We start from the raw sequence: 12,129 nt of genomic DNA, 5'->3' as shown, positions 1-12,129 counted from the left end.
ACACAGCTCAGTAGTTGAGTATGGGTCCAATAATACGACGACAGATGGCGTCTTTACTTCACCAAGGGACCACGCAATTTCATCCCGACCACCGTAAGGATTGCCGACGATAGAGAAACTATGACAACCATTTTGCAAGCAGGCGCGCTCCTGCTCATAAGCTTGTTCAAAATTCAAAGTTCCAGACGCAACGACGAGCCCAGAATCATCTTTGATATGGTATGAATTTCCGAACCAGCCATCGCCAGCTTCGTCTTCGAGTGTGATCACATATTTATAGCAATTGTTCGACTCCTGGCAATTCACCAGGACCAGGGGAACCAAAAACCGTTCGAAGCCAATCATGAAACAACGCGGCACTAGCCAGCTCGTGCTTGATCGCGAGGCGCAAGCATCCCCGAGGTTATTGACTTTCGCAAGAGCTCCCCACTAAGGACGATTCACCGAAAAAGGCATCTTCATCCTCAAGGGGAAATCTTAATAGAATACCATCCATCAGATCATTAAATTCTTTATTTGGAAACATAAAATACAGCCAGCAGTTTTATTTAGCTGGATGATGATAGTGGAGTCAGTACTCCTACTAGTGGGCCGGGCTCGAGTTCGACCGGGCGCACAGGTCTGATTTCGGCAAGGTGATGCCGAACGCCGTCTGGAACACAAGTTCTTTCACAGCCAGATCTTCTGGATAGGCTGGCTCGAACCCATTGCGCATCAAAAAGGGGCTAATAGTCGTCCCGGGGATGAACTTTTTGTTGTAACTGAATACTATATACGGTAGGACTTCATCCCAATTATCATGAATCTTGTTACTCTTGCCTAATGCAATACGCAAAGACGATCCCAAATAACGGTGAACACGTTCCACCGGGTTGCTCTGAGGGTGGTACGGAATAGAATACCCGAACCTGACCTTAAACAACTCTAAAAAGTTTTGCATGAGCTCATTTTTGAACTCGGTCCCGTTGTCAGAAACAACGGAGCCCTTTACTATTTTTCTTCTGCCACCCTTAACGGAGACCAACCGAGAAGGCAAAAGTCCTTGGAGAACAATGTTCTGTACAAAAGCTTCAAGCACATCAACTGCGCTCTTTGACTTAATCGGAACTGCTGTTAGATGATGGCTAAATGCATCCATCATCGTCAGTACGTAACAATACTGGTGCTCCGTAGTGCGTCGCAGTGGCCCCACCAAGTCTATGGAGAGTAAACTCCCGCTATGCTGGTGTAAGGTTTGCTGCAGTTTGCCCGCTTTTTTCGGCAGCCATAGACAATGTCGGACATATCGTCCCACGTCAGCGTCCATGTTTGGCCAATATAATCTCTGTTTCAAGTCTTGAAGGGTACTGTCTCGACCTGCATGCTGGTTAAAGTCTGAGTCATGATGGATGCGGATTTCCTCTCTTCGTAACGTGACTGGCACGTACTTGAGCTCCTTTTTACCATCCTCACGCTGCCACAGTATACCGTCATCTATCAACCAACGCTCCTGCGCCTTCGCCTTTTTGCTGGGGTCACTGGCGTTAAGTTGTTTTTGTATCTTTAAGAAAAATGGGTCGTCGACAGCCGCATCTTGATATTGTTTATCTGTGATCGTGTCGCTTGCTTGCAACGCGATCCGGTCTCTTTTAGCTTGGTCTATTTCTTTCAGGGTTTCTTGATCCTGCGAACTGTCTGTTTCTTTGCTTTCATCATCATTTTCACTAATCGTAGGCATGGCCACCCCCTTCAAAATTTGAATCTCAACGCCCTCGTTAGAGAGTGTTTCTTTTGAGAACGCTTCTGTCAGGTTGGTTTCGCCTACTGCGCCGTGCTGGAGGCTTTCGCCCCACGTGACCATAAACTCGGCCCCGCTGCTGCGCAATCCATTCGTGTCCATCTCACCTAGCTTAATCTGGGAAATGTTCACACAATAAGTTGACATGATAATTGCCATTTCTTCATCTGTGATTTCCTGGGCCAAAGAGTTGCGGCTCAAGCAGTCCGCTACCTCCATTTTAATCCCAGGTCTGTATCTAAGTTCATAATTGTATTCACTCAATCTCATTGCCCATCGAGCTAACTGCCCTGACGAGTGCTTGATATTGGATATGAAGGTCAAGTTTTTGTGATCGGTATCCAGGAACACCTTCACTCCGTCTATGTAAGGCTTGAAGTGTTCTAGACCCATTATCACCGCCAAGAGTTCAAGACGCCTAGCATCGTAACATCTCATTGGCTTTGGAACGCTACGGCTCCAGTATTCAATCACGCGTTCATGTTTCAGAGTCACCTGCTTGCCATTCCTCTCAGCCTTGGTCTCAACGATTTGAAACAAGTAAGCACCCAATCCTTCGCAGCACGCGTCGGTTCGGATGTACAGGGGCAAGTTGTAATCTGGGGGGTGAACGCCGTTCGTCTCGCACAATGCATGGATCACCGCATCCCATCCAGATTGGCATTTGTCACACCATTCGAAAGGGACTCCGGTCTCCAAAAGCCTGTTCATCGGCTGCACTATGGTAGCGAAGTTCTTAATAAATTTCCTCACGTATGACGCTAGTCCAAGGAAACTGCGTAACTTCTTCTTAGGATCTTCTCCCGCAGGATCAGGAACCGGCATGTCCTTGATGGCTTCCAGCAGGTGCGGAGTTGGTTTCAACCCAGTCGGTGTGCTGAGATGCCCTAAGAACACGAAATCCTTAACAAAAAGCTGCATTTTCTCTGCCTTCACAGAGAATCCTTTGGCTGCTAACGTACACACGACGTCGGTAACCAGTCGCAAATGGTGTTCCTCATCCGAACTACCCATTGCTACATCATCTACTACAGCGACCACATCGGTCCACAACCAGCGATCTAAACACTGATTCATATAACGTTGGAACAACGCGCCTGCTGTAGCTAGTCCAAACGGCAACCTTACGTAGCTGTAGGACCCTAACTGAGTGGTGAAGGTCATCGCCTCCTGCGCTTCCGCATTTAACATCAAATTGTGATAGCCCCACCTAATGTCCAGGGTAGACCTGATAGGTTTCGTGGCTAACCACGCCAGTGCATCGTCGTTCCTCGGGGATTGGTACGAGTCATGCTTGATAGTTTCATTTAGCTTCCTGAGATCAACACACATTCTCCAGCCCTTATTTTGCGGTTTGGGCACAATGACCACTGGGAACCCCCAAGGGGACTCTGACGGTCTGATGATTCCATCTCGTATCCATTCCTGAATTGTGTCTTTCAAGAAGGCTAGTTTAGGGGCATTGAGTCTGTATGGCTGTAGTTTAATAGGCTGCTGTCGGGGGTCTAAGAACTGAATCCCAACCGGGTCTGAGTCTACCGGTCTAAGGGTTTTATCAAACATACCCCAACAGTACGCTATCATCTCTTTGAAGTGCTGCTTCATGGAGTCCCCGAGCACTGGGTTATCTGTCACACCAATCCTTTTCATGGTGTCAATTAATTCTTGATCCGTAGCAGGTTTTACTCGCCACTGATCGTCGACGCCTAAGTCTTTGGGTTGGTCAGGCAACGGTAGCCCTCGCTCATCCCTGTCGGCGTTTTTCCACGGTGGCCAAACTTCGGCCTCCGCGGTTGTTTCGGTTGAGTTCGCAGCTGCTCCCTCAGCCTCAGTATCTTTCTGTGGATGCTGGTCAGCACTCCACAAGGTTCCGTCAGTGACGGAGTCCATCAACTGAACTGCTGTGTTTTGACTGAACCTGTTCCTGAAATTTCCGTTTAACACGCAAAACTTCGTCTGCATGGGTAAATTCACTTCGCCTGCATAGGTAGAGGTCACGCACAGCTTCATCATCAAGGCGATGGCTGCGGCACATATCATGCAAAGCTTCGTTTGCTACGGTAAAATTTGCACTGCCTGGCAGCCTCAGTGGCTGATTCCTTATACCTGCATCTGGATCATCCTTTGGTGGCTCTTCAGGTGGACTGCCAGTACCATTGGCTCCTCCTTTGGGCTTCTCTCTATCTCTCCAGCCTTTAGGCAGAACGGCGTCCTTGCCTGCGTCAATAACAGCCTTACGCACTGTCATCACGTTCTTTGGCAGGTTACCATGCTGTTTCATCCAAGAGCATGGAATTCGCAGATCAACTTTAACATCTTTCTTTTGTTTTAATCCTGTTTTCATGTGGAAGCTTCCACAATTCCAACAGACGAGACTTGCTCTAACAATCTCGTTATCATCTATGACCAAATCAAACTTCGCTAAAAGTTCAGCCGCTTTGACCCTAGCTTTGTTTGCATATTCTTGACCTGATTCACTTTGCCAGAATTCAGGATCCTTAGGTCCATTTGAGTCTGATTGATTCGTATTCGACGCTGCCCCTGCTCCAGGACGTGGTGCTCTGGGCACTGGTGGGGCCTTACTTTCCCGTGGAGACACTTTATAATTCTTCACACCGGGTTTCCATTCGCATGATGCGCTTCCTACATTGATGCTGGTTTTCTCAAGAAAGTACTTGGCATACAATCTTCTCTGGTGGTCCAATTCTTAATATTGCATCAATTTGGGTCACATAGCGAAGCCCATACAGTTTTATTTGGTCTTGCCTCTGCGACGTCGAGTCGCTCTGGCGGCTGGGTGGAGCCCATGTTGAAGGCAACACCCAGCTCCTAATCCAACTATATCATTCAATATCTAGTATCATTCCTTAATATGCGCAGGTGATATAGCCGCCAGGATATATCAGCCAGGATATTCAGGATACAGAGGAGAGAGACAGAAGATATATCTCGCACTCGAGTACGAGTTATCGTCTGTCGCTGACATCCTTTTCTATTATTGTGCGCCTGAGCGCACCCCAGGAAAATCTTCACCCATCCAGGTCCTAGACTAGGCTAGTCCCGAGCTGGGTGGAGCCCATGTTGAAGGCAACACCCAGCTCCTAATCCAACTATATCATTCTATATCTTGTATCATTCCTTAATATCACCTGCACTCAGGATTAGTCGTTTAGCGCCGGGCGGGCGATTCCGGAATCGATCGGCATTGGTCGTCGCGGCGCAGTGATCGGGTAGGGCCGGGCTGCTGGGTCGATCCGGGCATGGATATCGGAGACATTATGGATAGTGCGGCCCGGCGTCGACGATGGATCCGCGTGTTTCTTCCTTCGCCGCCGCATCGTGCCGCCAGCGCCACCGCGGGCTGCGCATTGCGCCGGCCGTGGTGGTGTAGGGTTTGGCGGCCACGCCGCGCGAGGGTGTGAACAGTTCGCGAAACAAACCCGCGCCCTCTACGCTCAGGCGTCAAGCTCGGCAGCGCGATGCAGTCGAGCGATTACCCCGACCCGCGGGAGGAGTATGCGAAGTTCCCGGAGGACGAGCTCATGGCTTTCTTCGGCCGCGCCGAGGATAGCGGCTACCTGACGATGGAGAACATTTTGAAGGGCCCGCTCGGCTTCTGGATGTTTACGCTGTGGATGTCACGGCATACGGAGAAGACGTTCCACAACGTGGGCCAGTTCATCGTCGAGGTTGCGACCCTGAAACTCGCGCGCGGGAAGCACATTCAGAAGCAGAAGGACAAAATTATGTCGAGCTTCTTGCCGGAGATGAACTCATCGGTGAACGAGATGAAGCCAGCGTACGTCGACAGCAACATGTGCCGCAAGGTGCGGCCGCCCATGGGCAACAAGACGCTGTATCAAACGCACATCAAGGAGGGAAACGTCGGCAACATGCAGCGTGAGTCCGCTAGCGAGATGAGCCCGTGCGCACCCATCGCGTCGACGTCGGAGTCCTTCTGGCCTGTGCTCATGGGCCGGTCTTTGGTCAACCCCGGCGCGCCAGCCCAGTCCCAGTTCGACCTCATCGAGGCGCTGCTCGTCGACTACTGCGAGAAGGTCGCGCTGCCGCTCTGGCTCAACAAAGGCACGAACCCAAAATTACTGGAGTACCTGCGCTACCTCAAGATCCAGCATGAGGTGCCCCCCACGGAGAAGACGTTCAACGTCTTCCGGACCATGGGCAAGGGCGGCTTCGGCCTCGTGAAGGGCTGCCGGACGTTCACGACGGGGCGCATGTACGCCATGAAGGAGATGGACATGAAGCACGTGAAGCAGAAGAAGTGCAAGACGCTCTGCGACCAGGAGCACTGGGCGCTGTCGATCCCGCTCGTGTGCGACTCGCCCTTCTGCGTGAACATGAAGTATGCCTTCAAGACGGAGGCCGCGCTCTGCCTCGTCATCGACCTCATGATGGGCGGCGACCTGTCGTTCCACCTCGACAAGGCCGAGGGCCGCAAGATGCCCGAGAACTTCGTGCGCTACTACAGCGCGCGCGTGGTTTTAGGGCTCGAGGTCATGCACGAGGCGAAGATCGTCTACCGCGATTTAAAGCCGGAGAACGTGCTCGTCGACGGCGACGGGCGGACGCGGCTCTCGGACCTGGGCCTCGCCGTGCCCCTGGCGCCGGGCCTCAAGGGCATCGCGGGCACGCCGGGCTATCTGGCACCGGAGATGCTCCAGCACAAACCCTACGACCAGTCCGTGGACTGGTGGTCCTTCGGCTGCATGATCTACGAGATGGTCAACGGCGTGGGCCCGTTCCGCACGGAGGAGGCGAACAAGTTCAAGGGCGAGACGAACCTGCAAAAGGCCGTGAACATGGCGACCTGTGAGATGGATGTCGAGTGGCCGAGCCACTTCAGCCCCGAGTTCACGGACCTGTGCAAAAAGATCCTGTGCCGCGACCCTGAGAAACGGGTCAAGATCAAGGACATCATGAACCACGAGTGGTACAAGCCGCTGGACTGGGAGCTCATGCGCGCGGACCCGGACCCGGAGGAGATCGGCGAGGGCAAGCCCGAGTACCCGCCCATCGTGCCGGGCAAGAAGCTCAACATCGAGGACGCGGGCGACATCGGCGAGTTCGAGGACCTCGGCGACGCCGTCACCCTCGTGCCCGAGGACTTCCCGGAGAAGGATTGGCTCTACGTGTCCGAGAAATACTTCCAGTCCGAGGTCGTCTGGCTCCTCCAGTTCCGCGAGACGGACGGCGGCGCGCCGCCGCCCGCGGCCGCGAGCAGCAGCGCGTGCCAAATCCTAGTCAATCAAGATAATAATTTGGCATAAAGGGTAAGTTGAGTGAGCCTCAAGGCCCACCCCACTACCCTAGTTTACTAGCTAAGCTCCCTCTCTCATATGATATCCACCCCATAACCCCCCCCCTCGTTATAGGGGGCTATTCGGGGCGGTGTTAATAAAATAACCAATGGGAACTGGCACATTTATGCCGTGAGGAGCAGAAACCAGCCCCAAGTGTATGACAACTTTCCATTAGGCGGTTGCGCGGTGTAATTTAAATTCAATTACACCACCATCATCATCATCATCATCATCATCATCATCGTCATCATAAGCGCCATCATCATCATCATCGCGTGCGGGGGTAAAGCCGGGGGGGGGGAGGGGGCTATACTCTCGGGTTATTGGGGGATATTCTCGGGATACCCCCGGTGATTTTGACCTGCATGTAGAGAACGAATGATATATTTTCCAAGAATCCAATCGGCTGATCACATTGGTCGGACAGAAGCTTAGCACGCTAGCTTTCAAGCATGGTCCAACGATCTCTGACGCTGCGTTGGGCATGTTATGGTTCACAGGGGAAGAAAAAGAGAGTAGTTCGCCGTAGGAACTCGGGGTCAGAGATCCTGAAACTTCAGTCCATCTCGTGGGGGAACACGCAGAAGCTGAGATCTCTGTTCCCCGCCCCCCAGCGCCGCGCGACGCGTCCACCGTAGCGTGTTCGACTTCTGCTGCCTCTCGCTCGACATGGAGTGACTTTTCGAGACCGCCGACCCCGACTTCGTACGGCGAAGTGCTCTCGGTTTCTTCCACAGTGGCCCGGAACATGCCAAACGCAGCGTCAGATATCGCTCGACCATCGTTCAACCCCCTCAATTATCATTTGTCCGAATCCCGAATAATGAACCGTTCGTTCTGTGTATGTGTAGCAAAGATATCCTCAAACTAGATGATGTGGCATAAAAACCCACATTGAACATTGACGTCAAGCAATAGCCACCGCTTAACTTGAAGGTAAGCGAGCAGATTATAGCCACAGCTTACCTTGAAGGTTAAGTGACCATCGAATTTCGACGTCGGCATTTCGACTTGAGCATTCTGACAGACACGTGTGGATCATGGCAGCCCCCGAGAACACCTCCAATGGGTTTCCGAACACGGAGGTCGCCGGCGACATGTCCGTGGAGGCCCAGGACGTGCGCATCCGCCAGTACGAGCGCCTCTGCGAGAACTTGAAGATCCAGCGGCGCCAGTACGACTCCCTCAAGGAGGTGCACCAGGAACTCCTCTGGAGCAAGGCCGTGCTTGCGCATGACGCTGGGCTCGCCGTGGGGCTGCCCGCGGTCGACGAGTCGCTCGTCGAGGAGGCCCACCGCGTCGGCGACGTGGCGACGGGCGCGAAGCTCGGCTCGGGCGCGTGCAGCGGCGTGTTCGAGGGCACCTGGCCCGACGGGCGCCCGTGCGCCGTCAAGCGCATCTCGAAGCGGGACGCGAAGACGCGCCAGGAGGTGCGCAACGTCGCGTCGGAGCTCGAGGCGCTGCGGCTCCTGAGCGGCGCGCCGCACGCGCTCGAGCTCCAGGCGGCACTCGCGTCGCGCGACTACCTCTACTAATGGGGGAATCTCCAACATAAGGAACTCCAATTGCGCGTATGCTGACTTTACGTCCCATTTTGCATTGTTTCACGCCTTATTTGGAGGTTTGGCGTGTCGTGAAGCCTTGGATTCAGGTGGATTTACGATAGTCAAAGCCGCATTGGCAGTTGTCTTTAGCAGTAGTCTATGTAAACAGGATACATCTAGCGCTCCTTACGGCTGGCACGGCGCACGCGGTCGGAGGGTGGCTTCTGGGTGGAGATCGGGATGTTGTGGTGTTTGAGGATGGCGTCGCCTAAAAAGTCGCAGAAGCCTGGCTCGTAGGTGGCTGTCTCGGTGGCATACTCCAGCCTCTCGGGATGCTTGTTGGTAGGCTGGTTCTCGATCCACTTGCACGGCGAGCAGGGGGTACAGAAGTAGTCGTCCTCTGGGAAGTCGGCGATGTCAGTGAGGATCTCCAGGGTTTTTTCGAACTTGGTGCCACAAAGCTTGCACATAGATACCTACGATTGGGTTGCTGTCGGTTGGGTGGAAGCGCTTTTGCGGCTCGGGCGCATGCTCGGCAGCGCCGGAGGTTGAGTGTGATCATGTCCTGGAACCAGGGCTGCTTGTGGACAACCCCTGTTGGGTGTTCCCATGAAAATGTCACAAAGGGGCTCAGCCGTCGCGTATCGTTGATGGCCTTTTTCCACATTGTTGCGCACCCTTCCGCTATGTGGACAATTCGTGCTTTATCTGGCTTTAAGCCCTTTGCTTTGGCCTTTTTGCCGTAGGTCCTATGAGCTAGCATGTATCAAAGATAAGAAAGGTGGGACACTGGATGTTGCTGTTGCCCGGCGGGCGAATTTGCCTTGCAGTCCCATGTGCAATGCACATGGATGAGCTGTGGGAACATGGTCAGTAGCTTGCTGAAATCCAAGTTTCTCAAATCTTCCTTTAGGTGCGCAAATCTCCTGTCATCCCAATCGATCGTGTAGACTCCTATTAGACCATTTCCCTTGATAAATATCGCCTGTGCAAGGGCTGCACTTCCCGAACCAACCTCGATGACGATGTACTTGTACAGCCTCGGTGCATCTGCCGGATTGGGCAGTTTGTCTCTTCCCACTTGGGGTGGGAAAACTGAAACACCAGCTTTCTTCCTCTTTCCTCCAGACAGTCTCTCGTCGAAATATTCAACTAGATGTTGTGCCCTTTCATGGACATGCCTCAATTCCTCGCTTTGTTTTTGCTCAGTTTTTGTTAAAGCAACAATGTCCTGCGAGTCTCTGTCATACACTGCTCTCACTCTGTCTGCCTCGAACTCAACCACCACTTCTTTTGCATCTTCCCTTACCACAAGCGCATTTACAGGTGCTTTGTAACCATTTAGCTCCACTGCGACGAAGTCGCCCTGGGAGGCCAACGCACCTGCGACGGGAGCGGAGTTAGATTCTTCTAGCCGCAGGGCCTCGCTTGCTGTCGTTGTAACGTCCCTTGTCACGCCCCTTTTCTTCAGCCTGTCCATGGCTGAGTTGATTAGAGACGTGCGGCTTTTTCTCTCTCCGAGATGATAAACATCTCGGAGAAGTTCGTGTGCCTTGTCGTGCCTGAGACAGCCTCGGATGGACTGCGGTTTCGATTCTTCGATTTCGCGGCGCAGCGTTGCGTCGAGCGCAGCCTTTCGCGCTTTCTTCATTGTAAAGAAGGGTGGCGATAATAGGTTTTCAGTCAAACGGATATATTGTTATCCGTTTGACTGATTTGCAAGGTATTACCGGCCGGTCCCTGCCGCGTGCGATTGGCCCGTGACTTTAGGTTATATTAGGAGGGGAGTATGTAAGCGGAGACGCGTGGTTAGGTGAACTCCAGTGCGCCGACCACGACTCTCGGATGCGGCTCGAGGCCGGCGCGGCGCTTCGTGCGGGCGTAGCGAAGAAACGCGAAATCATGGGAAACTGCGCAATAAGGAACTGCCCTTTAAAACTGTTGTGCTCCACAAGTGTCCGGACATGGCTCCGCGGCAACGCCGCACTGCACAGTTGCTGCGACTCACCGCCAGTCCATTGCACAAGGATCATCCCACCCTGGTGGCCCAAGACATTGACCTCGCACCACTTATTGTTGATATCTGCATACGCCTTCTGCGCTAGTTCCAACCCAGGCGACGCCGGCGGATCAAAAACCTGCGGCTGATGCCGCGTTGGCGACGCTGGGGCTGGGCCCGGAGCCGCGGCCTGCTGATTGCGCTGAAGTCCTCCGGGAACAAACGTTGGTGCTTCCGCTGATAGAGGTACCCCGGGAGCAAACGCTGTTGCTTCCGCTGATAGAACTATTTCACTGCCAAACAAGATGATCTAACTGAAAATGTGCTGCACTACTGTCAAGACAAGTTCTGCCATATAGACGTAGCACTCCAAGTTGTTGTGGAGAAGGATCAACCTTCCCCATCTAATCCGCACGTGCTGCTTGCACTCTGCACATGCGAACACAGCCAGCTTGGTTCATCGTCCTTGTTGCGCAACGTGAACAACGGACGCTGCCAGTTGCACTCTGCACATGCGAACACAGTCAGCTTGAACACAGCCAGCTTGGTTCATCGTCCTTGTTGCGCAACGTGAAGAACGGACGCTGCCAGTTGCACTCTGCACGTGCGAACACAGCCAGCTTGGTTCATCGTCCTTGTTGCGCAACTTGAAGAACGGACGCTGCCAGTTGCACTCTGCACATGCGAACACAGCCAGCTAGGTTCATCGTCCTTGTTGCGCAACGTGAAGAACGGACGCTGCCAGTTGCACTCTGCACGTGCGAACACAGCCAGCTTGAACACAGCCAGCTTGGTTCATCGTCCTTGTTGCGCAACGTGAAGAACGGACGCTGCTAGTTGCACTCTGCACATGCGAACACAGCCAGCTTGGTTCATCGTCCTTGTTGCGCAACGTGAAGAACGGACGCTGCCAGTTGCACTCTGCACGTGCGAACACAGCCAGCTTGGTTCATCGTCCTTGTTGCGCAACGTGAAGAACGGACGCTGCCAGTTGCACTCTGCACATGCGAACACAGCCAGCTTGGTTCATCGTCCTTGTTGCGCAACGTGAAGAACGGACGCTGCCAGTTGCTTTCTGCAAATGCGAACACAGCCAGCTTGGTTCATCGTCCTTGTTGCGCAACGTGAACGACGGACGCTGCCAGTTGCACTCTGCACGTGCGAACACAGCCAGCTAGGTTCATCGTCCTTGTTGCGCAACGTGAAGAACGGACGCTGCCAGTTGCACTCTGCACATGCGAACACAGCCAGCTTGGTTCATCGTCCTTGTTGCGCAACGTGAAGAACGGACGCTGCCAGTTGCACTCTGCACGTGCGAACACAGCCAGCTTGGTTCATCGTCCTTGTTGCGCAACGTGAAGAACGGACGCTGCCAGTTGCACTCTGCACATGCGAACACAGCCAGCTTGGTTCATCGTCCTTGTTGCGCAACGTGAACAACGGACGCTGCTAGTTGCACTCTGCACATGCGAACACAGCCAGCTTGGT

General features: G+C 53.3%; 2 protein-coding genes across 2 annotated transcripts; one reads left to right on the top strand and one right to left on the bottom strand.

Annotated features, from left to right (window-relative positions):
* Nucleotides 1–5,748: 5,748 nt before the first annotated feature.
* Nucleotides 5,749–6,528, top strand: AURANDRAFT_32777 (hypothetical protein; the record flags this gene model as incomplete). The annotated part of the gene is made up of 1 exon (XM_009042782.1): nucleotides 5,749–6,528. A coding segment is annotated over one exon (780 nt), but the record flags the coding sequence as incomplete, so codon positions are not given.
* A 1,371-nt stretch (nucleotides 6,529–7,899) lies between these two features.
* Nucleotides 7,900–10,293, bottom strand: AURANDRAFT_67308 (hypothetical protein; the record flags this gene model as incomplete). Its single annotated transcript, XM_009042737.1, has 6 exons — nucleotides 7,900–7,965; nucleotides 7,999–8,064; nucleotides 8,124–8,629; nucleotides 8,833–9,118; nucleotides 9,232–9,391; nucleotides 9,431–10,293. 6 exons carry the CDS (start codon nucleotides 10,291–10,293, stop codon nucleotides 7,900–7,902), a joined length of 1,947 nt encoding a protein of 648 aa, XP_009040985.1.
* Nucleotides 10,294–12,129: the final 1,836 nt, after the last annotated feature.

This window comes from Aureococcus anophagefferens (assembly GCF_000186865.1).
Source record: "Aureococcus anophagefferens unplaced genomic scaffold AURANscaffold_37, whole genome shotgun sequence".
In the NCBI taxonomy this organism is placed as follows: Eukaryota; class Pelagophyceae; order Pelagomonadales; family Pelagomonadaceae; genus Aureococcus; species Aureococcus anophagefferens.
The sequence above is the reverse complement of the archived record's forward strand: the minus strand, read 5'-3'. Positions and strand labels throughout refer to the sequence as shown.